General features: G+C 52.2%; 1 protein-coding gene across 1 annotated transcript; it reads right to left on the bottom strand.

Annotated features, from left to right (window-relative positions):
- Window positions 1-941: 941 nt before the first annotated feature.
- On the bottom strand, window positions 942-22,457 carry Tgfb1 (transforming growth factor beta 1). Its single transcript, XM_012951660.2, has 7 exons — window positions 22,090-22,457; window positions 15,832-15,992; window positions 13,614-13,731; window positions 12,537-12,614; window positions 12,245-12,392; window positions 1,855-2,008; window positions 942-1,128 (listed from the first exon to the last, which is right to left on the bottom strand). The coding sequence occupies exons 1-7, from the start codon at window positions 22,454-22,456 to the stop codon at window positions 970-972; spliced, it is 1,185 nt and encodes a 394-aa protein (XP_012807114.1). The 5' UTR covers window position 22,457; the 3' UTR covers window positions 942-969.
- Between the last annotated feature and the right edge of the window lie 40 nt (window positions 22,458-22,497).

The following is a 22,497-nucleotide window of genomic DNA, read 5'->3' as shown; positions in this document are numbered from 1 at the left end:
CTCCTTCCACATCTCCCCACTATCCTGCTGCTCCATCCACCGGCCACTGAAGTTGGTTGTTTTTTGCTTTTTGGTTTGTTTGTTTTTGTTTTTTTTTCCAGGTAGGGTTTCACTCTAGCCCAGGCTGACCTGGAATTCACTATGGAGTCTCAGGGTGGCCTGGAACTCACAGCGATCCTCCTACCTCTGGATCTCCCCCCCACCCCCGGGGTGTGCTGGGATTAAAGGCATGCACCAACCACCATGTCCGGCTGTTTTTGTTGGGTTGGTTGGGGTTTTTTTTGTTTGTTTGTTTCGTTTGCTTTTTCAAGGTAGGGTCTCAATCTAGCCCAGGCTGCACTGGAAACCACTATGGAGTCTTGGGGTGGCCTCGAACTCACCGCGATTCTCCTACCTCTGCCTCCCGAGTGCTGGGATTAAAGGCGTGCGCCACCACGCCCGGCAGTTTTTTGGTTTCTTTTGTTTTGTTTTTGAGATAAGGTCCTCTCTGGTAGCCCAGGCTGATCTCCAACTCACTATGCAGTGAGGCTTGATCTCCTGCCCCCACCTCCAAGCTCTGGCTTGAGCCACCAAGCCTGACTTTGAACCATTATTTTCTGTCTCCTCGAGAGAAGCAAGACTGGTGGTGGTGGTGGGGGGGGTGCTCCCGTGTCCTCTCTGTAAAATGGGTGTCATCACTGGTTGCTCCCTCATTCCTGAGTTCACTGGCATGAGTCACCAGCACCCAGGGTGCCGGGTGCATGGGTGATGAAGGTTCACCCCTGAGGCCTCTGCCTGAGGTGCGGGTGCGGGAGAGCCAGGGCAGGGATGGAGGGATGGATGGAGCCGCCCAAAGACAACGGAGACCATCGGTCCTCTCTCACCTTTAATGGGTCCCCCCCAGGTGGGGGGTCCTCACAGGTGTCCTTAAATACAGCCCCGTGGGGGCGGGCGGGGGGCCGGGCCTGCCGGGCGGGGCGGGGCGGGGCCTCAGCTGCACTTGCAGGAGCGCACGATCATGTTGGACAGCTGCTCCACCTTGGGCTTGCGGCCCACGTAGTACACGATGGGCAGCGGCTCCAGCGCCTGCGGCACGCAGCAGGGCGACGCTGAGGCGCCGGGGTTGTGCTGGTTGTACAGGGCCAGGACCTGCGGGCCGGGGGGGCAGGAGGGTCAGGGCCCGGCGGCTCCCCTCTCCCTCCCCATTTCTGTCCCTACCCAGCCTCTCCATGGCCAGCTCTCCTTCTGTCCCTCCTTACCCCTCCAGTCTCTCTCTCTCCTCCTCGGTCTCTCCCCATCTCTCTCCCTGTCTCACATCTTTGTGGCTCCTCGTCCGTCCCTCTGTCACCCTGTCTCTCTCTCTCATCTCTCTCCCGATCTGTCTTCCTATCTCCATCTCTCCCCATCTATCTCTCCCAGTCTCTCCATCTCTGCCTCTCCTCGTCTATCTCTGTCTTCCCCACCTCTGTCTTCCTCATCTGTCTCTCCCTACCTCTCCATCCCCATCTGTCTCTCATTTCTCTCCACGTCTCCCCACGTCTGTCTCTCCACAACCATCTCTGTCTCCCCGTCTGTCCCTCCTCATCTGCCTCCCCTGCCTCTCCGAGATCCCCATCTCTCTGTCTCGCATCTTTGTCTTTCCCCATCGCTATTTCTTTTTCTGTTGCTTTGGTTTTGGCTTTTCGAGGTAGGGTCTCGCTCTAGCACCCCGTCGCCATTTCCTCCTCTCTGTCTCTACCCCTGCCTCTCCTCACTCCCCAGCCCCCTCTGCCTTCTCCCCCTCCCCCCATCCTGCCCGCTCCTCTCCAAGCTTACCCCTCTTTCTAACCATTCCCATCCCTGCTCTCCACCACCAGGGAGGAGGGCTGCACGCACCTTGCTGTACTGAGTGTCCAGGCTCCAGATGTAGGGGCAGGGCCCCAGGCAGAAGTTGGCGTGGTAGCCCTTGGGCTCGTGTATCCACTTCCAGCCCAGGTCCTTGCGGAAGTCAATGTACAGCTGCCGCACGCAGCAGTTCTTCTCTGTGGAGCTGTGAGCAGGAGGGACACGGTGTGATCAGGAGCCAGAGGCCACTGCCCACGGGGCCTGCCTCCGCCTCCGTCCACCTCGCTCCCCGGTGTGACGAGCGAGCCTGGGCTTGTGCCCAGAGCTCACAAAACAGTTCCTGCAGGGCCCACAGGCCTGTGGCAAGCCACGTGACCGCTCACAGGGTAGGGCCAAATCGACCACGACACACCCGGCGCACGCACGCGGGACACAGAAAAAGTCTTCTGCCGGCTTCGTGTGAGCTGATACGTCCTGTGTGCACGACGCATTCTTCTTGAACCGCCACCCTGAGCTGCCTGGGCCGGGGCCCAAGACCGAGGACAGCACAAACCAGACGGAAACCTCCACCGTCCGAGCCACATGCAGCAGCCCGTCACGGCACTCTGCCGCTCCAGACCACGTCGGGCCACCAGGAGCCACGGGTGCTACCCGATCCAGCGTGTCTCCGCGCCCTTCCCACTCATCCTCCCTGTCTGGTCCTCCAACACAGCCCCAAGCAAGCATGGTGGCACACGCCCAGTACTCCCTTAACTTGAAAGGTACAGGCAGGAAGGTCAGGAGTTCAAGGCCACGTTTGGCTACCTTGCAAGTGTGAGGCCAGGCTGGGTTACATGAGACTGTCAGGAAAAAAAAAAAAAAAAAGCCAAAACAAAACTTTAAAAAGAGGGAAGGGCTAGAGAAGATGGCTTAGTGGTTAAGGTGTTTGCCTGCAAAGCTAAAGGACCATGGTTCGAGTCCCAAGAACCCACGTAAGCCAGATGCACAAGGTGATGCACACATCTGGAGTTCGTTTGCAGTGGCTGGAGGCCCTGGAGCATCAATTCTCTGTACCTCTTCCTCTCTCTCAAATAAATAAAACATATATATATATATATATATATATATATATATATTTAAGTTTAATTTAATTTTATTTTATTTTATTTTTTTAAGGAGAGAAGCTTGGCATGGTGGCTCATGCCTTTAATTCCAGCACTCGGGAGGCAGAGGTAGGAGGACTGCTGTGAGTTCGAGGTCACCCTGACACTCCATAGTGAATTCCAGGAGAGCCTGAGCTAGGGTGAGACCCTACCTCAAAAAAACAAAAATAAACAAATAGAGGAGGGAGGCTGGAGAGACGGCTCCGTTGTTACATACACTTCTTGCATCAGCACGAGGGCCTGATGCACAAGGGGGGGGGCACGCATCTGGTGTTCTTTTGCAGTGGCTGGAGGCCCTGGTTGCACCCATTCTCTCTCTGCCTCTCTTCTATCTCTCCCTGCTTGCAAATAAATAAATAGCCGGGTGTGGTGGCCTACACCTTTAATCCCAGCATTTGGGAGGCAGAAGTAGGAGGGTCACCATGAATGACTTTGAGGCTACACAGTGAATTCCAGGTCAGCCTGAGCTAGAGGGAGACCCTGCCTCAAGAACCCATCCCCCCCCCCAAAAAAAAAATGAAAGAAAATCTAAATAAATAGTACTCTGAAACTCCAGACTCCGGAGAAAGAGACCTACTGAGACAGGCCCAGGCAGGAGAACCACAGAAAGGATCACCAGAGGCTCCACTCCAGCCACCGCAGGTGAGCTATCCTTCACCACAGGCTAGAGCACAGGGCACATACACACAAACACACCAGTACATGTGTGTGCATACACACACGCACACACACAGCAAAACAACAACCAGATCAGTTCTACCTCTAGTCTTTCGTGTGTGTGTGTGTGTTTCTTTTATATTTTATTTACTTATTAGAGAGAAAAGAGAAAAAGGGCATGCTAGCGCCTCTAGCCACCGCAAACGAGCTCCAGACGCATGTACCACCTTGTGCATCTGGCTTATGTCCTGGGGAATCAAACCATGGTCCTTGGGCTTTGCAGGCAAACGCCTTAAACACTAAGCCATTTCTCCAGCCCCTCTCGGCCTTTTGTACAAGCTGTTCCCATGCCTGCCTTGCTCTTCCCACAGATACCCACTCTGGTTGCTTCCTTCACTTCATTAAAACTCTGATTCAAGCCAGGCGTGGTGGTGCACGCCTTTAATCCCAGCACTCCGAAGGCAGAGGTAGGAGGATCCCTGTGAGTTCGAGGCCAGCCTGAGACTACATAGTGAATTCCAGGTCAGCCTGGGCTAGAGCGAGACCCTAACTCAAATAAATAAATAAATAAAATAAGCTTTGGTTCAAGGGCTGGAGAGATGGTTCAGTGGGTAAGAGGCTTGCCTACAAAGCCTAAGGGTTTGGATTCCCCACATAAAACCAAATGCACAGGGTGCAGCATATGTTTGGAGTTTCTTTGCAGTGGCTAGAGACCCTGGCGTGCCCGCTCTCTATCTGCCTCCCTCTCTCTCTCTCTTTTTTTTCTCTCTCTCTTGGGGGGGTTTACAAGGTAAGGTCTTGCTGCAGCTGACTGACCCGGAATTCACTCACAGTGATCCTCCTACCTCTGCCTCCCAAATGCTGGGATTAAAGGCGTGTGCCACCACGCCCAGCCCTTCTCTTTCTCTCTCTCTCTCGCTCAAATGAATAAATAAATACATATTTTTAAAAAACACCTAGGTCTCAAAAACCATCCATTGCTCAGGGAACCAGAATGCCTCAAGCGGCGCCTGGCATGCAGCAGGAACTCAACAAACATCTTTTCCTCAAATGAACATCCTGATCCTGAGCCCTCAGTGGCCGTCCAAACAACTGCCAACGCCGCCACCCAGGGCGCCACAGCTCTGCGCCTGTTACCAAAGACTCTGGCACGACCCACGTGCAGAGTGGCAAAAGTCCTGCCGAGGCTGAGCCAGGACTCCTGAGCTGCATGATACTATCTCCTCTGCTTCTTCTACACTGGCCATTTTTATACAAGACTTCTTGTTTTTTTTGTTGTTTGTTTGTTTTCGAGGTAGGGTCTCACTCTGGCCCAGGCTGACCTGGAATTAACTACGGAGTCTCAGGGTGACCTCGAACTCATGGTGATTCTCCCACCTCTACCTCCCGAGTGCTGGGGCTAAAGGCGTGCGCCACCACGCCCGGCCTTAAAATTTTTACATGTAAACCAGGTGTGATGTTGTATACACATGCTGGCTTAGTAGTTAAAGGCACCTGACAGCAAAACTTGATGGCCAAGGTTTGATTTCCCCAGTACCCACACAAAGTCAGATGCACAAAGTAGGGCATGTATCTGGACTTAAGCTTGCAGTGGCAAGAGGTTGTGGCACACCCTTATTTTTTCTTTCTCTTTGCTTGCAAATAAAAACATAAGTATATCTTAACAAATGAATAAAAACTTTATTAAATTCAGGGCTGGCTCAAGAGGTAAAAGGTGCTTGCTTGCAAAGCCCGCAAGCCTGGATTCAATTCCCAAACCACCCATATTACCTGGAATTACATGGTGAGTTCCAGGTCAGCCTGGAGAGACCCTGCCTCAGAAAAAGAAAATAAAATGGCTTACATACATGCATAATTATGTGCATACAAAACTGGAATGTTAAAGGTGTGTGCTACCACGCCCGGGTGTTTTGTTTTGTTTTCGTCTGTGACAGGATTTTGCAGTATGTATCTCTCCCAGGTTGGCCTTGAACTAGCGTCCTCTGGTCTCTGCCTCCCCCAGTGCTAGGATGACAGCATGTTACATTCACCATGGCTGTCTCACTTACCCGTTTGTTCACCGTGTGGGCAGAGCCCTGCATGAGCTAAGCAATCTCTCTACCACATCCACAGCCCCAGCCCTTGTTTGTTCGCTTTTTAAATTTTTTAACTTTATTTTTATTTATTTATTTGAGAGAGAAAGAGGCACACAGAGAAAGAATGGGCATACCAGGGCCTCCAGCCACTGCAAACAAACTCCAGATGCATGTGTTGCCTTGTGCATCTGGCTTACGAAGTTCCTGGAGAATCAAACCCGGGTCCTTTGGCTTTACAGGCAAGTGTCTTAACCACTAAGCCATCTCTCCAGCCCTGTTTTTTTTTTTTTTTTAATTTTTTAAATTTTTTTGGCTGTGTCCCCTGGGTGAAGGTCACAGGGGGAAGTTTTTGTTCTTTTTTTTTTTTTTTAAATTTTGTTATTTATTTATTTATTTGAGAGTGACAGACAGAGAGAGAAAGAGGCAGATAGATAGAGAATGGACACACCAGGGCCTCTAGTCACTGCAAAGGACCTCCAGACACATACGCCCCCTTGTGCATCTGGCTAATGTGGGTGCTGGGGAACCGAGCCTCGAACCGGGGTCCTTAGGCTTCACAGGCAAGCGCTTAAATGCTAAGCCATCTCTCCAGCCCTGGTTGTTGTTTTTTTTTAACTTATTTGAGAGTACGTGTGTGTGTGAGAGAGAGAGAGAGAGTGGGTATATCAGTTCCTTTTGCCATACCAGACAAATGCATAACTTTGAATTCTGCTTTACAAGGATTCTGGGGCATTGAAGCTGGGCCAGCAGGCTTTACAAGTAAGTGCCTTCCCTCCCCCTCCCCCCCCGCTCCCGGAGGTAGGGTCTCGCTCTAGCTTAGTCTGACCTGCAATTCACTATGTAGTCTCAGGGTGGCCTTGAACTCACGACGAGAGCTTCCTACCTCTGCCTCCTGAGTGCTGGGATTAAAGGCGTGTGCCACCATGCCAGGCTTTATTTATGTTTTTCAGAGAAAGAGAGAGAGAGGAGAGAATGGCGCACCAAGGCCTCTAGCCACTGCAGTGTATGAACTCCAGACGTACGTACCTTGTGCATCTGGTTTTACATGGGTACCTGGGGAATCAAGCCTGGGTCTTTAGGCTTTGCAGGCAAGAGCCTTAACTACTGAGTCATCTCTCCAGCCCCTCCCCCTCCTGCAATTATTATGACTATTATTATTTTTCTATTTATTGATTTATTTATTTTGGTTTTTCAAGGTAGGGTCTCACTCTAGCCCAGGCTGACCTGGAATTCACTATGTAGTCTCAGGGTGGCCTCGAACTCATGGCAATCCTCCTACCTCTGCCTGTCAAGTGCTGGGATTAAAGGCGTGCGCCACCAAGGCTGGCCACATATTCTTTTTTATTTTGGACTAATGGCATATTCTTTCTTGGGACTGTGGCTGGGAGAAATCTACATTTTCTTTGTTTCATTTAATTTTGTTTTGATTCTAAAAGTAGCACCTACCCACTGCTGACAACGTGAGAGATTCAGACAGCCGTCACCCGCCACACTGCACTGTAGCAAAGGCTGGCCTGGCACTTACTCTGTAGTCCAGGCTGGCATGGAATATGTGCCTCAGTCATCCTGTCTCTGCCTCCGGAGCGCTGGGATTACGTGTTTGAGGCACCATACCCACCTCCGTTAGCACTTTAACCAATGTCCTACTGGGCGTGGTGGTGCACACCTTTAATCCCAACACCTGGGAGGCAGAGGTAGGATCGCTGTGAGTTCAAGATCAGCCTGAGACTACATAGTGAATTCCAGGTCAGATTGGGCTAAAGCGAGACCCTACCTCAAAAAAACAAACACTAGGCTGGATAGTGGCTTAGCTGTTAAGGCACTTGCCTATGAAGCCTAAGGACCTAGGTTCGATTCCTCAGACCCAGGTAAACCAGAGGCACAAGGAGGTGTATGTGTCTAGAGTTCGTTTGCAGTGGCTGGAGGCCCTGGTGTGCCAATTCTCTCTATCTGTTTCTTCCTCTCTCTCTCTATCAATTCAATAAATCTTTTTTTAAACAAAAACTAAAAATAGTATTTTGGAGGCAGAAGTAGGAAACCGTGAGTTCAGGGCTACCTAGGATTACATAGTGAATTCCAGGTCAGCCTGGGATAAGAGTGAGACCCTACCTCGAAAAAAAACTGAAGCCTAAGGACCCAGGTTCGATTCCCCAGCACCCACATAAAGCCACAAGAACATGGTGGCACATGTGTCTAGAGTTGCTTTTCAGTGGCTGGAGGCCATGATGTGGCTCCTCTCTCTCAAATAAACAAAATTAAATATTTCTTGAGATAGGCGTGGTGGCACAGGCCTTTAATCCTAACACTTGGGAAGCAGAGGTAGGAGGATTGCTGTGAGTTCAAGGCCAGCCTGAGACGACACAGTAAATTCCAGGTCAGCCTGACCTAGAGTGAGACCCGACCTCAAAAAAATGAAAAAAAAAAATTAAAAAATGAAAACAATATGCAAGTTAGGCGTGATTGAACATGTCTGTAATACCAGCCTTCAGAAGCAGTGCAGAAGGATCAGTGTGAGTTCGAGGCCAGCCTGGTAGTCTACATAGCATGTTCCACATCAGACAAGGCTGTGGAAGGAGACTCCGGGCTCACAGAAAAGTAGAAGCAGAAAGAGGAAGAGGAGGAGCCACAAGCCCAGCCTGAGGAAGAAACACTGAGGAAGGCTTTTGGTGAGGTGACAAGACAGCTCTGAGGAGAGCAAGGAGAGACCTTCCCGGGAGCTGCAGAACTCCAAGAAGGGACTCAGGGGAGAGAGATGGCATGGCAGTTAAAAGCACTGGGTTGCAGAGCCTTGTGTCCTGGGTTCGACTCCCAGTGCCATGTACAGCCAGATGCACTACAAAGTGGCGCACACATCTGCAGTTTGTTTGCAGTGGCAGGAGGCCCTGGTGCACTGACTCTCTTGCACTCTGTCTCTCTCTCTCTCTCTCTCTCTCTCAGATAAATAAAGAAAAATAGCTGGGCGGGCGTGGTGGCGCACGCCTTTAATCCCAGCACTCGGGAGGCAGAGGTGGTAGGATCGCCGTGAGTTCGAGGCCACCCTGAGACTCCATAGTGAATTCTAGGTCAGCCTGGGCTAAGAGTGAGACCCTACCTTGAAAAACTAAAATAAGGGCTGGAGAGATGGCTTAGCGGTTAAGCGCTTGCCTGTGAAGCCTAAGGACCCTGGTTCGAGGCTCGGCTCCCCAGGTTCCACGTTAGCCAGATGCACAAGGGGGCGCACGCGTCTGGAGTTCGTTTGCAGAGGCTGGAAGCCCTGGCGCGCCCATTCTCTCTCTCTCCCTCTATCTGTCTTTCTCTCTGTGTCTGTCGCTCTCAAATAAATAAATAAATAAATAAATAAATAAATAGAAAAACTAAAATAAATAATAATAAAAATAAGTAAATAAATAATGGATTTGGGACACTTGAGGTGCAGGTGAACTCTGCCTGTTCATTTTCCGATTGGCACAGGCCTCAGGTTCCACACCTGTTCAAAGTAGTAGGGGATGCAGCTGAGCATGACCATACGCGCCTTTCATCCCAGCACTCAGGAGGCAGAGGTGGGAGGATCGCTGTGAGTTCGAGGCCAGCCTGAGACAACACAGCAAATTCCAGGTCAGCTTGGGCTACCCCACGCTAGCTCAAAAAAGAAACAAACTGTTGGGTTGGAGAAAAGGCTTGGTGGTTAAAGGCGCTTGCTTTCAACGCCTGATGCCCTGGGTTCGATCCTCCAGCACACACCAAGTGACGCATGCATCCTGAGTCCGTTTGCAGTGGCAGGAGGCCCTGGTGCGCCCATGCTCAGTCGCCCACACACTCTTTCTCTCTGCCTCTCTCAAATACATGAATAAAAACAATTTTTTTTTTCGAGGTAGGGTCTCACTCTAGTCCAGGCTGACCTGGAATTCACTATGTAGTCTCAGGGTGGCCTCGAACTAACAGCAATCCTACCTCTGCCTCCTGAGTGCTGAGACTAAAGGCGTGCACCACCACACCTAGCTAAATAAAAATAAACAGGGATGGGAGAGATGGCTCAGTGGTTGGAGGTGTTTGCTTGCAAACCCTGACTGCCTAGATTTGATTTCCTAGTACCAACACAAAGCCAGATCCACAAAGCACAGCACGTCTCTGGAGAGATGGCTTAGTGGTTAAGCACTTGCCTGTGAAGCCTAAAGACCCCGGTTCGAGGCTCGGTTCCCCAGGACCCACATTAGCCAGATGCACAAGGGGACACAGGTGTCTGGAGTTCGCTTGCAGTGCCTGGATGCCCTGGCGTGTCCATCTTCTCTCTCTCTCTCTCTCTCTCTCTCTCTCTCTCTCTCTCTCTCTGCCTGTCCATCTCAAATAAATAAGAAACAACAAAAACATTAAAAAAGAAAAGTGCAGCACGTGTCCGGAGTTCATTTGAGGTGGAAGGAGGCCCTGACACACCCACACTCACTCACTCTCTGCCTCTTTCTCCCTGTCATAAGTAAATAAATAAAAAGATTTTTAAAATGTATGAAAAAAAAAGAGAACAACTGTCTATGAAGGAATGTTTTAAACACACACAAAAGGGCTGGGGCGTTAGATGGCCTAGAGGTTACAAGGCCGTCATGTCACCATTCACAAATTTCCTGGCTTTGTAGAATTTCAGATTTTAGATTTTTGTTTTTTTCACTGTATCCCAGGTTATACTAGAACTCAGGGGGAATCCTCCTATCTCAGCCTTTAGTACTGGACTTAGAAGACATGACTAACCACACACACAATGGATTTTTTAGGGGGGCAGGGGGGTTGAGGCAAGAGTCTCTTCTTCAGCCCAGACTGTAGATTGAACCCAGAGCTTTAGGCAAGACAGGGCGAGCACCCCACTAACTCAGCATATCCCCAACCCCTGTATTTGAATTTGAGATACTCAACTGGGTGTGAAATCCACATGCTTTCGCAATTATTATGTTCAACAGTTTCCAGCCACCAGCAGCTGCACTCTACCTCTGCCCGTACAACGCCTCCTCTTGGCCACTACATTTGATTGGTTTTATTTGTACTGCTGTGGATCCAACCTAGGGCCTCCTACATGCTAGACAAGCCTTCTACCACTGAGCCACACCCCCAGGTCCTCGCTGGTGGATTCTAGACAAGCCCTCTGCAATAGTCACTCATGTTTTGAAGTACCAGACATAAATAAATAGTTCAATGTAAGGCCCTGGGTTTGATACCCAGTTCCATCAAAAAAGAAAAGAAGTAGGCGACTAGACAGATGTTGTTTTTGTTTTTATTTTTTGAGGTAGAATTTCACTGTGGTCTAGGCTGACCTGGAATTCACTATGGAGTCTCAGGGTGGCCTGGAACTCACAGCGATCCTCCTACCTCTGCCTCCCAAGTGCTGGGATTAAAGACATGCGCCACCAAACCCGGCTCTTTTCTTTCTTTTTTTTTTTTGTTTTATTAAATTATTGGACTGGAGAGTTGGCTTAGTTGTTAAGGCACTTGCCTGCAAGACCTAAGAACCCAGGTTTGATTCCCCAGCACCCATGTAAGCCAGATGCACAAGGTGGCACATGAGTCTGGAGTTCCTTTGCAGTGGCAGAGGCCCTGGTGCACCAATTCCCTCTCTATCTTCCTCTTCCTCACTCTCTAAATAATAAATAAAAATTTAAAAATTCTTTATTTATCTGCAAGGAGGGGGCAGAGAGAATATGAATGAGAGGGAGAAAATGGGTGCAACCAGGGCCTCCTGCCACTGCAAACAAACTCCAGACACATGTGCCACCCTGTACATCTGGCTGCACGTGGGCACTGGGGAACTGAACTCAGGCCACCAGGCTTTGCTAGCAAGCGCCTTTCTCCCTGTGCCGTCTCCCCAGCCAGCAATGCCAACTTTCTAGGATCTCCACCTTCCAATGCCTTTTTTTTTTTTTTTTTTTTTTGGTTTCTCGAGGTAGGCTGACCTGGAATTCACACTATAGTCTCAAGGTGGCCCCAAACTCACAGCAATCCTCCTACCTCTGCCTCCCCAGTGCTGGGATTAAAGGCGTGCGCCCCCACATTCTAACACTCCACACTCCTGAGCCCACTCCTGGCTCAGATCTAAGACCCCAGCATTCCAAGGGCCAAACACTGTAACTCACAGGGTCAGACCACCCCCAGTCACACATTCCTGACTCCCAGCTGCTCACATGGGGACCTCAGTCTGCCAGGGGCACGGGAACCCACTGGCAAGTCCCCAGTGCTCAGATCCTGCACACCAACTCTCCTTCTCCTCGCTAACACGGCGGGCTCGAACCCCAATGTTTCTAGAAGGCCGACCAAGCCAACACGGTAAGAATCCAACGAGACTCCTGTCTTAACAATACCAGCTCACGTCCAACACGCTTGACCTGATGATTCCAGGCAAGAAAGCAACCACATCGCACCAAACGATGGAACCCCAGTCCCCACACTGCAGCGTCTGAGGACCAGCAACTTGTCCTTGAGCCCTCCAAGGCCCACTGAGCACCAGGCAGCTACCCACCCTGCCGCCCAGTGGTCCTGACTGCCACCAGGCTCCGGCCCCACCCTGGCAGGCAAGGCCTCGGTCAGGGGGTCAGGGGACGGGAGGCTCACCTGAAGCAGTAGTTGGTGTCCAGAGCTCGGCGGTGGCGTGAGCTGTGCAGGTGCTGGGCCCTCTCCAGTGGGGTGGCCATAAGGAGCAGGAAAGGCCGGTTCATGTCATGAATGGTGCCCAGGTCACCCCGGCGTTTGGGACTGATCCCTGGGCCAAGGGCATACACGCATTTAGGAGGGTGGGTGGATGGGTGAGCGGAGAGCACATGAGATTTCGCACACATGCACGTGCACACGCACACACACGCACGCACGCACGCACACAGGAATGCCGCCAGGAAAGGTGGCTCACCGTTGATTTCCACGTGGAGTACGTTGTCTTTGCTGTCACAGGAGCAGTGGGCACTGAAACGAAAGCCCTGGAGTCCCTCTGTGGGAGATGAAGAGGGAAGCCGGTCTGAGGGGACAGCTCACCTCACCCCCACAACACGCCCCACTCTTGCTGTAGCTCCTTCCTTCTCTCTCTCCACACAATGGCCCGCTCAAATGTCACCTCCTCTGTCTGAGAGGCACTCCAGGATGAGCCCCATCCTCCTGTCTCAGCCTCCCAAAGTGCTGGGATTACTGGTGTGTGCCACCTTGCTCAGCTGGGAGGTGTTCCTTAAATCCATGGGTAAATGATACTTCTTTTTGTTTTCTTTTTCAAGGCAGGGTCTCACTGTAGCCCAGGCTGACCTGAAATTCACTATGTAGTCTCAGAACTGGCCTTGAACTCACGATGCTCCTCCTATCTGTGCCTCCCAAATACTGGACTTGCGTTTCTATTGTGTCCCCCCCCCCCCCCGCCCACGTCCCCACAGTGCCCAAGCACAGGGGAAACCTGTAGCATCTGCTGAGTGAGAAGGCAATGAGGCAAATACAGGGACTGTGGACTCAGAAAAGGACAGGACACAGCTCTCTCCTGGAGGGAATGTGTCACACCTTCTCCCTGGCCTCAGGGCCTATGCACAGGACACTCCTGCCTGTCTGCTTTTCCTGGCTGATGGCATCCACAACAGTCCTTCCCTCCAGGAATTCTCTCCCTCTGGCCAGGCGTGGTCAGGCACCTGCTGAAAGCTTCCTTCTACTGCTGCCCACTCCAGATCGTCGCTACCTGACTACAGCTCTGGTCTTTCTGCACCTGACCACAGACAGGGGCAAGAATGAGGCTGTTTTAAACCATGTGCCCAGAATCACCTGGCGTTGGGCCCAGTGGAGAGCAGAGCTCCGGAAATGAACCCCTGGGAGTCCTCTGTTCATCACTCAGGTGTGAATGAGGGGGAAAGGGTCAAGCTGGGTTCTCAGGCAGCAACACGGCAGAGTGTGGGGGGGGGCGGGGGGGACACAAGGATGCCAGGTACACTGAGAGGAGGGTGACAAGCCATCTCACCTCCTTGGCTCAGCCATTGCCTCACGACTCCAGTGACGTCAAAGGACAACCACTCGGGCGTGTCCGTGGGGGTCAGCAACCGGTTGCTGAGGTAGCGCCAGGAATTGTTGCTGTATTTCTGAACGGGGGTGGGGAGCGGACAGGGAGAAGAGCGGGGAGACGTCGTCATCACAGCCACATACGTGCTGCCCTCCCGTCCTGTCCCCAGGCCGGCGTCCAGACAGTCCCTAGATGCCAGCCATCACCCCTAGAGACCCTGCAGGCTCCACCCATGCCCACAACCCCCTAAAGGGAGAGGACAGGCAGAGAAAGGGTCCCTAAGCTGCAGGCAAGGCTCGTTAGGACGCCTGCTCCGGCCCTGACCGCTGCAGGCCGTCAGCGCCTTGGGGGAGGAGTGATGGGCTCCTTGCGGCAGCTGCAGTGACTCGGCGCACTAAAGAGCCACTTGTTGTAGGGTCTTCGGGAGTTTACAATCCGGACGTGACACGCCGTTTTCTTCTGAAGACGGTAACTTTCCTTTTCATTTTATTGGACTATCTGAGGCAGGGTTTCATTCTGCATTATAGCTCAGGCTAACGCTGAACTTAAGGTGACCCTCCTGTCTCAGCCTCCCAAGTGCTAGGGTGACAGAAGTGAGCCACCACAATACAATACCTAGAGGGTGCCCTGGGCACCATGTAAGACTTCAGAGGCTACAGCACACGCTAAGAAGCTAATAGAAAGCAGGGTGTGGAGATGCACGCCTATAATCCCAGCACTCGGGAGGCAAAGGTAGGAAGATCGCTGTGAGTTCAAGGCCACCCTGAGACTCCATGGTGAATTCCAAGTCAGCCTGGGCCAGACTGAGACCCTACCTTGAAAATCCAAAAGAAAAATAAGCCAGTTGTGGCGGCACATGCTTATAAATTTCAGCACTTGGAATGCAGAAGTAGGAGGATCGCTGTGAGTTCAAGGCCAGCCTGAGACTACATAATGAATTCCAGGTCAGCCTGAACGAGAGTAAGACCTCACCTGGGGCGGGGGAGAAAAAATCCTGGAATAAGAAGATAACTCAGTGGTTAAAGGTGCCAGCTTACAAAGCCTGACAGTCCTGGTTCAAGTCCCAGCACCTGTGTAAAGTCAGATGCACAAAGTAGCTTACGTGTTTGGAGTTTGTTTGCACTGGCAAAACACCCTGGCACACTCATTCTCTTTCTCAAACAAAAAATATTTTTAAAAAAATGGAGAATGCCCTATGTAGATTCATATAAATAAAGTAAAAATGTCTTAAAGGTGAAAAAATAAATAAATAAAATAAAATAAAAGCTGCATGTGGTGGCACACGCCTTCAGTCCCAGCACTCAGGAAGCAGCGATAGGAGGATCACTGTGAGTTCGAGGCCACCCTGAGACTACATACTGAATTCCAGGTCACCTAACCCTAACCTTGAAAAACCAAAAATCAAAAAAAACAAAAGCCAAAAACATGACAGGCTAGAGAGATGGTTCAGCAGTTAAGACGCTTGCTGGCAAAGCCTGATGGCCTGGGTTTGACTCCCCACTACCCACAGAAGCCACATGCACGGCGCAGTGCATGCATCTGGAGCCCTTGCATGTCACACTCTTCCTGCATTAAAAAAAATTTTTTTTTGTTTATTTATTTGAGAGCGACAGACAGAGAGAGGAGGCAGAAAGAGAGAGAATGGGCACACTAGGGCCTCCAGCCACCGCAAACGAACTCGAGAAACAGGCGCACCTTTGTGCATCTGGCTAACGTGGGTCCTGGGGAACTGAGCCTCGAACCGGGGTCCTCAGGCTTCACAGGCAAGCGCTTAACCGCTAAGCCATCTCTCCAGCCCTCTTCCTCCATTCTTTTTTGTTTGTTTCTTTGTTTTTGTTTTTCGAGGTAGGGTCTCATTCTAGTCCAGGCTGACCTGGAATTCACTCTGTGTTCTAAGGGTGGCCTCGAACTCATGGCGATCCTCCTACCTCTGCCTCCCGGAGTGCTGGGATTAAAGGCGTGCGCCGCCATGCCCGGATTCTACCTGCATTCTTAAAAGAGTCCAGCTCCGAAGATTCAGCTTTCCAGTGCTTACCACCCTGGGAAGAATTCTGAAAGCTTGAAAAGAGGGCTAGCAATGGTCATTCTGCGTCCTCTACCCTCTAATGACTGGGCTATGTAGAGAGCCTGCAGCCTTCATAAGGTGCGCGGGGCGAACTTCCCGGGCTGCTACGCCCACCTGGTAGAGCTCCACGTGCTGCTCCACAGTGGACTTGAACCTCTGCAGACGCAGCTCCGCCCGGGACAGCAGCAGGGGTTCGGGCACGGCCTCGCGCAGGTCTGAGGTGTTGAAATACATATACACGCTGTGTGGGATGTCCTTGGTTTTGTCATAGATTACTAGAAGGAAGGAGAGAGAGAGAGAGAGAGAGACGGTATCAGGGCATGAGGCAGGCATGGGCAGAGCAGGTACACCCAAGATCTGAGCCCATGACTGACAGGTCAAGGTTGGAGTTCGACCCTATACTCTTATCTGACCTTGGGGAGGGCTTCTCTCTCTTCTGAATTTGTTTTCTCATGTTTGGCTGACCCACCATTCCTTCCCTCCAGCATACACCAACGAGTTGAAACCCTGACTCACAATGTCTCCCTCCTACCTTTGGCTGTGTGATGTAGGGCAGATCACAGCCCTGCCTCCAAATCTCTTACTACTAGGCCACATGCCCAGCCCCTCACTGTGGACTCTAGACAAGTGCTCTACCTCTGAGCCACGCCCCCAGCCCCTCACTGTGGATCTAGACAAGTGCTCTACCTCTGAGCCACGCCCCCAGCCCCTCACTGTGGATCTAGACAAGTGCTCTACCTCTGAGCCACGCCCCCAGCCCCTCACTGTGGGTTCTAGACAAGTGCTCTACCTCTGAGCCACGCCCCCAGCCCCTCACTGTGGATCTAGACAAGTGCTCTACCTCTGAGCCACGCCCCCAGCCCCTCACTGTGGATCTAGACAAGTGCTCTACCTCTGAGCCACGCCCCCAGCCCCTCACTGTGGATCCTGGACAAGTGCTCCACCTCTGAGCCACGTCCCCAGCCCCTCACTGTGGATCTAGACAAGTGCTCTACCAGTTTTCTGTTATTCTGTTTTAAAATATATTTTATTTTTTCTACTTGAGAGAGAACAGGAGAGACAAAGAGAAAAAATGGGCATGCCAGGATCTGCAGCCATGGCCAATGAACTCCAAATTCATGTACCACCTTGTGCATCTGGCTTACATGGGTTCTGGGGAATCCAACCTGGGTCCTGTGGCTTCACATGCAAGAGCCTTAATTGGTAAGTCTTCTCTCTAGCACTGTGATCCCTTGAAATACAGCCATAACGTTAAGCTCCCTGGGCTCCTGGGGCTGGGGAGATGCCTCAGCAGGGTAGGAGCACTTGAGAGCAAGTCGGATGGCCTGAGCCCCGGTCTTGTTTTTTTTTTTTTTTCCAGGTTGGGTCTCACTCTTGCCCAAGCTGACCTGGAACTTACTCTGTAGTCCCAGGCTGTCTTGACATCACAGTGATCTCTCCTACCTCGGCCTCCCAAGTGCTGGAATTAAAGGCGTGCACCACCATGCCCAGCAGCCCCAGTCTTGTGTGAAGCAGAGACCAGAGAGCAGCCCCTGGATTCAGTGAAAGTGGGAGGTGTTTGGGATCAGCGAGATTCCTTCTCAAGGAAACACGTGTAAACGAGCGATAGGGGAAGATGCCTATTTGATGGCCTCCTATGGCCTTAGATGTGCTCATGAGATACACGGGTCTGCACACACAAGTATTACACCACACACAGTACACATGCAAAAAAAAAAAAAGTTTAAAAAAATAAGATGGGGCCGGGCGTGGTGGCGCACGCCTTTAATCCCAGCACTGGGGAGGCAGAGGTAGGAGGATCACTGTGAGTTCGAGGCCACCCTGAGACTACATAGTGAATTCCAGGTCAGCCTCGGCTAGAGTGAGACCCTACCTCGAAAAACCAAAATAAATAGATAAATAAATCAATCAATCAAATAAAAATAAGATGGGTGTAGTGGCTCATGTCTTTAATACCAGCATTCAGGATACTAAAGTAAGAAGATCATATGGTAGTGAGTTGGAGGCCAGCTTGGACTACAGGTCAGCCTGTTTAAGAGAGAGACCATGCCTCAAACCTTCCTCACACACCCTCCCAAAAAAAGAGGCCAGGTGTGATGGCACATGTCTTTAATCTCAGGAAAATTCAGGATCTCTGGCTTCGGGAAATGTGATGTATGTGTGTGTGTGTGTGTGTGTCTGTGTGTGTTTATTTGTTTATTTAAAGTCCACGGTATCCTCGAACTTATATAGCTGAGGCTAGCCTTGAATTGATCATCCAGTCTCCACCATGTGAACCATAGGCATGTGCAGAACTCCTGGAGGGAGCTACAGACTTAACCAGTACTTCCTGCCAGTGACACAGTATTACCGTTAGTACTTAAAACTATTTATTTCATGGGCTGGAGAGATGGCTTAGCGGTTAAGCGCTTGCCTGTGAAGCCTAAGGACACTGGTTCGAGGCTCGGTTCCCCAGGACCCACGTTAGCCAGATGCACAAGGGGGCGCACGCGTCTGGAGTTCGTTTGCAGTGGCTGGAGGCCCTGGCGCGCCCATTCTCTCTCTTCTCTCCATATCTGCCTCTTTCTCTCTCTGTCACTATTAAATAAATAAACAAAAAAAAATTAAAAAAAAAAACAATTTATTTCAGAGTGGAAGAAAAAGAGAGAGAGAAAAGAGATGATGTGTGTACCAGGGCCTCCAGACACTGCAAACAAACTCTAGATGCATGGCCATCTTGTGTATCTGGCTTTACAGGGGTACTAGGGAACTGAACCTGGGTCCTTAGGCTTTGCAGAAAGCACCTTAACCACTAAGCCATCTCTCCAGCCCTCTCCTCATAAGTACACTTAGCTGTGTTCCTAGCTGGTTAGAAATAGTGAGGTGCATGTCTAGATAACCATGCTAGAAACAGGGAGCAGAACTTGGAGGAGAGCTTCCTAGTATAAAGGAAGCTGGGGGGGGGGTGCTGTTGAATGAGGGGACAGTCCCTTGAGGCTTCCTGAAGTGGGAGTGAGAAGTCAGAGACAATGGTGAAGGACAAAGGCCACTCCTTCTGTGTCCCCCTTCCCTAATCCTTCCCCTGGAACCCTGGCTCTTGGTCCAGTGGTTACTCAGCAAACTTCAAGGGGAAGGCAGAATCGTAGCTGGACCTAACAGATAGGGAAAGGAGGGCGGAAGGATTGGGGGGGGGGCGGTGGTGAGACACGGGGAGGGTGGATGACAGCCACAGCACATGGAGAGATGAATGGGGATGCCAAAGGGCTGGAGTCAGGGAGGCATGTCCCTTTAGAGAAACATGTATGATTGTGGGAGAAACAGAGACAGTCTCTCAGGTGACAAGAAAAGATCACAGGGGGCTGGAGAGATGGCTCAGCAGTTAAAGGCACTGGCATGCAAAGTCTGATGACCTGGGTTTGATTCCCCAGCACCCACATAAAGTTAGATGCACAAAGTGGTGCATGTGCCTGGAGTTCATTTGCAATGATAAGAGGCCCTGGCAGACCCATACTCTCTCTCTCTCTCTCAAGTAAATTTAAAAAAAAATTTATTCCAAGCAAAATCGGGCTGGAGAGATTGCTCAAAGGTTAGGGGACTTGACTACAAAACCTAAGGACCCAGGATTCCCCAGTATCCACACAAAGTCAGATGCACAAAGTGGTGCGTGCATCTGGAGCTCATTTGCAGTAAGTAGAGCCCTGGCACACTCATTTTCTATGTGCCTCTTTCTCTGTGCTTTTGTGTTGTTTTGTTAAAATATATATATATGTACTGGTTAAGTTTATAGCCCCTGCCAGGTGATTAATTATATATATATCAATTTTTTTGAGGTAGGGTCTCACTCTAACCTAGGTTGACCTGGAATTCACTCTGTATTCTCAGGGTGGCCTCAAACTCAGAAATCCTACTACCTCTGTCTCCCAAATGCTGGGATTAAAGGCGTGCACCACCAAGCCTGGCAAAAAAAAAATAATAATAATAAAAAAATAAGAGGCCAAATCAAGCAGGATGTGGTGGTGCACACCGTTAATCCCAGCACTTGAGAGGCAGAGGTAGGAGGATGGCTGTGAGTTCAAGGCCAGCCTGGAACTACATAGTGAATCCAGGTCAGCCTGCACTAGAATGAGTACCATGGGGGGGGGGGAAATGGGGGGGGGAGCTGGAGAGATGGCTTAGCTGTTAAGGCACTTGTTTGCAAAGGATCCAGGTTCAATTCCCCAAGCCCTATGTAAGCCAGATGCACAAGGTGTTACATATATCTGCAGTTTGTTTGCAGTGGCTGGAGGCCTTTGTGTGCCCATCCTCTCTTCCTCTATCTGCCCCCCTTTCAAGTAAATAAATAAAATACTTAAAATTAGAAGAAAAAAAGAGCCAAAGAGATGTCTTAGCGGTTAAGGCACTCTCTTGTGAAGCCTAAGAATGCAGGTGTTCGATTTTCCAGTACCCACATAAGGCCAGATATACGAGGTGCATGTGTTTGGAGTTCACTTGTAGAGGCTAGAGGCCCTGGCCCGACCTTTCTCTCGGTCTCATAAACAACTAACATTTTTAAAAAGCAAAGATCAGAGGGCAGATGTGCCTCTGCAAGGAAATGCCACACCAATGAGGGGGTGTCATCTGACTGATGGGGGACCCGGAAGCCCAGCTCTTCAGGGATACTGTGGAAGGAGGTATATGCTCTCGCCTAAGGTTCCGGGGCCACGCGCCGTGCCCGGGTCCCGCGTGGGCGCCGACGGGGCGGAGCTGGTCCCGGCCCTTTGCTGGGACGAGGAGGGCGGGAGCAGAGGCAGTGCACGGCGGGGACGGGACCTGCCTCGTCTCGCCCCAGGCTCTGCGCGCGCGCGGTACCCGCCCCTCCCTCCTGGGCACGGGAAGGAAAGGAAAGGGAGGAGGCGGCGGCCAGGGTAGCCAGACGCTGGGGTTTCCCCAGCCTTCCCTCTCCTCTCCCCCCTCCCCCGGGATGAACTGGGACTTTGGGGTACAGACTGCCAGAATTCCGCCCTGAGAAGGGTGACCCTAACTCCTGCAGGAAGCGATGGCTCCTGCACGCGCGCGTGGCATCCACGTGGGGCCCTTCTTCACTCCACCCCCTCTCCAGTCTCTCCCCCCCACCCCCGGGTTCAAATCCTGACTCAGCCACTCCCTTCCACAAGGAACAGAGGGCCACCTGCCTCGGGGGACACCGTTCCCAAGGCCCAGCGTCCTAGGAATCCTGGGGTCCCGCCCAGTCCCCATCCCGAGCACCCGGGACACCTCCCGGCGCATCTTCGCACCCTTCCTCCGCGTGCGCTCACCATCTGCGTCCCACGGTCACTATCCGCACGAGTCCCTCCCACCCCATCCGCGCGGTCCTCTGGAAGTAAGTCTGCTCTAGTCTTTTTTATTTTTTTTTTTGGGGGGGGGCGCATATCTGTAGTTTGCTTCCTCCAATTTTTCTGTACTGAATCTTTCCTTCTCACGACCCCAGAGCTCCCGGGATTAGGTCTCCCTACTGCCTGCCTCTCCATTCCAGTAATGCTGGGGTCCTCCCGAACCCCATCACCCTCATTTTTGTTGTTCTGGTTTCCCACCACACCCCCCGAACTAAGGTCTCACTCTAGCCCAGGATGACCTGGAACTCACTCTGTAGTCTCAGGCTGGTCTCGAACTCACAGCAATCCTCCTACCTCTGCCAACTGAGTGCTAAGATTAAAGGAGTGGGGGACCTTTTTTCACAATCCTCCTCCATTGCTTCTCTCCCATGCGGGGCAGGGCTTCGCCCCATGATCCCGCACGCCTGTCATCCCCTGTAAGTGGTCCACTTGGCTCACCGTTTCCCCTCTCCAAGACCAGACAGACACCTGGGGTTCGGGACTCTAGAGCTACTATTAGGTACACTCACACCCCGGCGCCCCCCAGAGGGTCCCCCTTCCTCCATCCGTTTCCTACTCTGGACCACTGTGCTCCGGTACCCCGAGGGGTCCCCTTCCTCCATCCCTGCGCTCCTCCAGCACCCCCAGGGAGCCCCTTTGTCCATCCCCGTTTCCTTCTCAGGACCCCTGCGCTCTGCTCCGGCGCCCCCAGAGGATCTCCTTCCTCCATCCCCGTTTTCTTCTCAGGACCCTTGCGCTCCGCTCCGGCGCCCCCAGAGGATCTCCTTCCTCCATCCCCGTTTCTTCCCAGGACTACTGTGTTCCAGTGACCTTAGGGGTTCCCTACCTCCATCCCTGCGCTCCGGTACCCCCAGGGGTCCCCTTCCTCGATCCCCCTTTCCTCACCAGGACCCCATGCTTCCAGGGCCCCCTTCTTCCATCTCGGCGCTCGGGCACCCCCAGGAGTCCTCTTCCTCCATCCCTGCGCTCCGGCGCCCTCAGGGATCCCCTTCATCCCAGATCCCGGCCCCTCGGAGCTCACCGTGGTTGCGATCCACCATGAGCACGCGGGTGACCTCTTTGGCGTAGTAGTCCGCCTCGGGTTCGGGCTCAGGATCGGCGCTCTCCCCGGCCACCCGGTCTCGGGTGCTGTTGTACAGGGCGAGCACGGCCTCGGGCAGGGGCCCGGGCGGCACCTCCCCCTGGCTCGGGGGACTGGCGAGCCGGAGCTTAGACAGGATCTGGCCGCGGATGGCCTCGATGCGCTTCCGCTTCACCAGCTCCATGTCGATGGTCTTGCAGGTGGACAGCCCCGCGGCCGGTCGGCCGGGCGACAGCACCACGAGCCACAGCAGCGGCGGCAGCAGCAGCAGTAGCGGCGGCAGGAGCCGCAGCCCGGGGGGCGGCATGGGGGAGGCGGTTCCCCGCGGCGCCGCGGGGCGCGCGGACC

Source organism: Jaculus jaculus, chromosome 14 (genome assembly GCF_020740685.1).
Source record: "Jaculus jaculus isolate mJacJac1 chromosome 14, mJacJac1.mat.Y.cur, whole genome shotgun sequence".
NCBI classification, from domain to species: Eukaryota; Metazoa; Chordata; class Mammalia; order Rodentia; family Dipodidae; genus Jaculus; species Jaculus jaculus.
Note: the sequence above shows the minus strand (reverse complement) of the source record. Positions and strands in the feature narration are given on the sequence as shown.

Coding starts and splice junctions, on each gene's coding strand:
- Tgfb1 (XM_012951660.2), bottom strand. CDS start 22,456: ATGCCGCCCCCCGGGCTGCGGCTCCTGCCGCCGCTACTGCTGCTGCTG. Junction 12,615..13,613: donor GCAATGGCTGAGCCAAGGAG/GTGAGATGGCTT, acceptor CATCTCCCACAG/AGGGACTCCAGGGCTTTCGT. Junction 1,129..1,854: donor TGGACACTCAGTACAGCAAG/GTGCGTGCAGCC, acceptor CCCGGCCCGCAG/GTCCTGGCCCTGTACAACCA.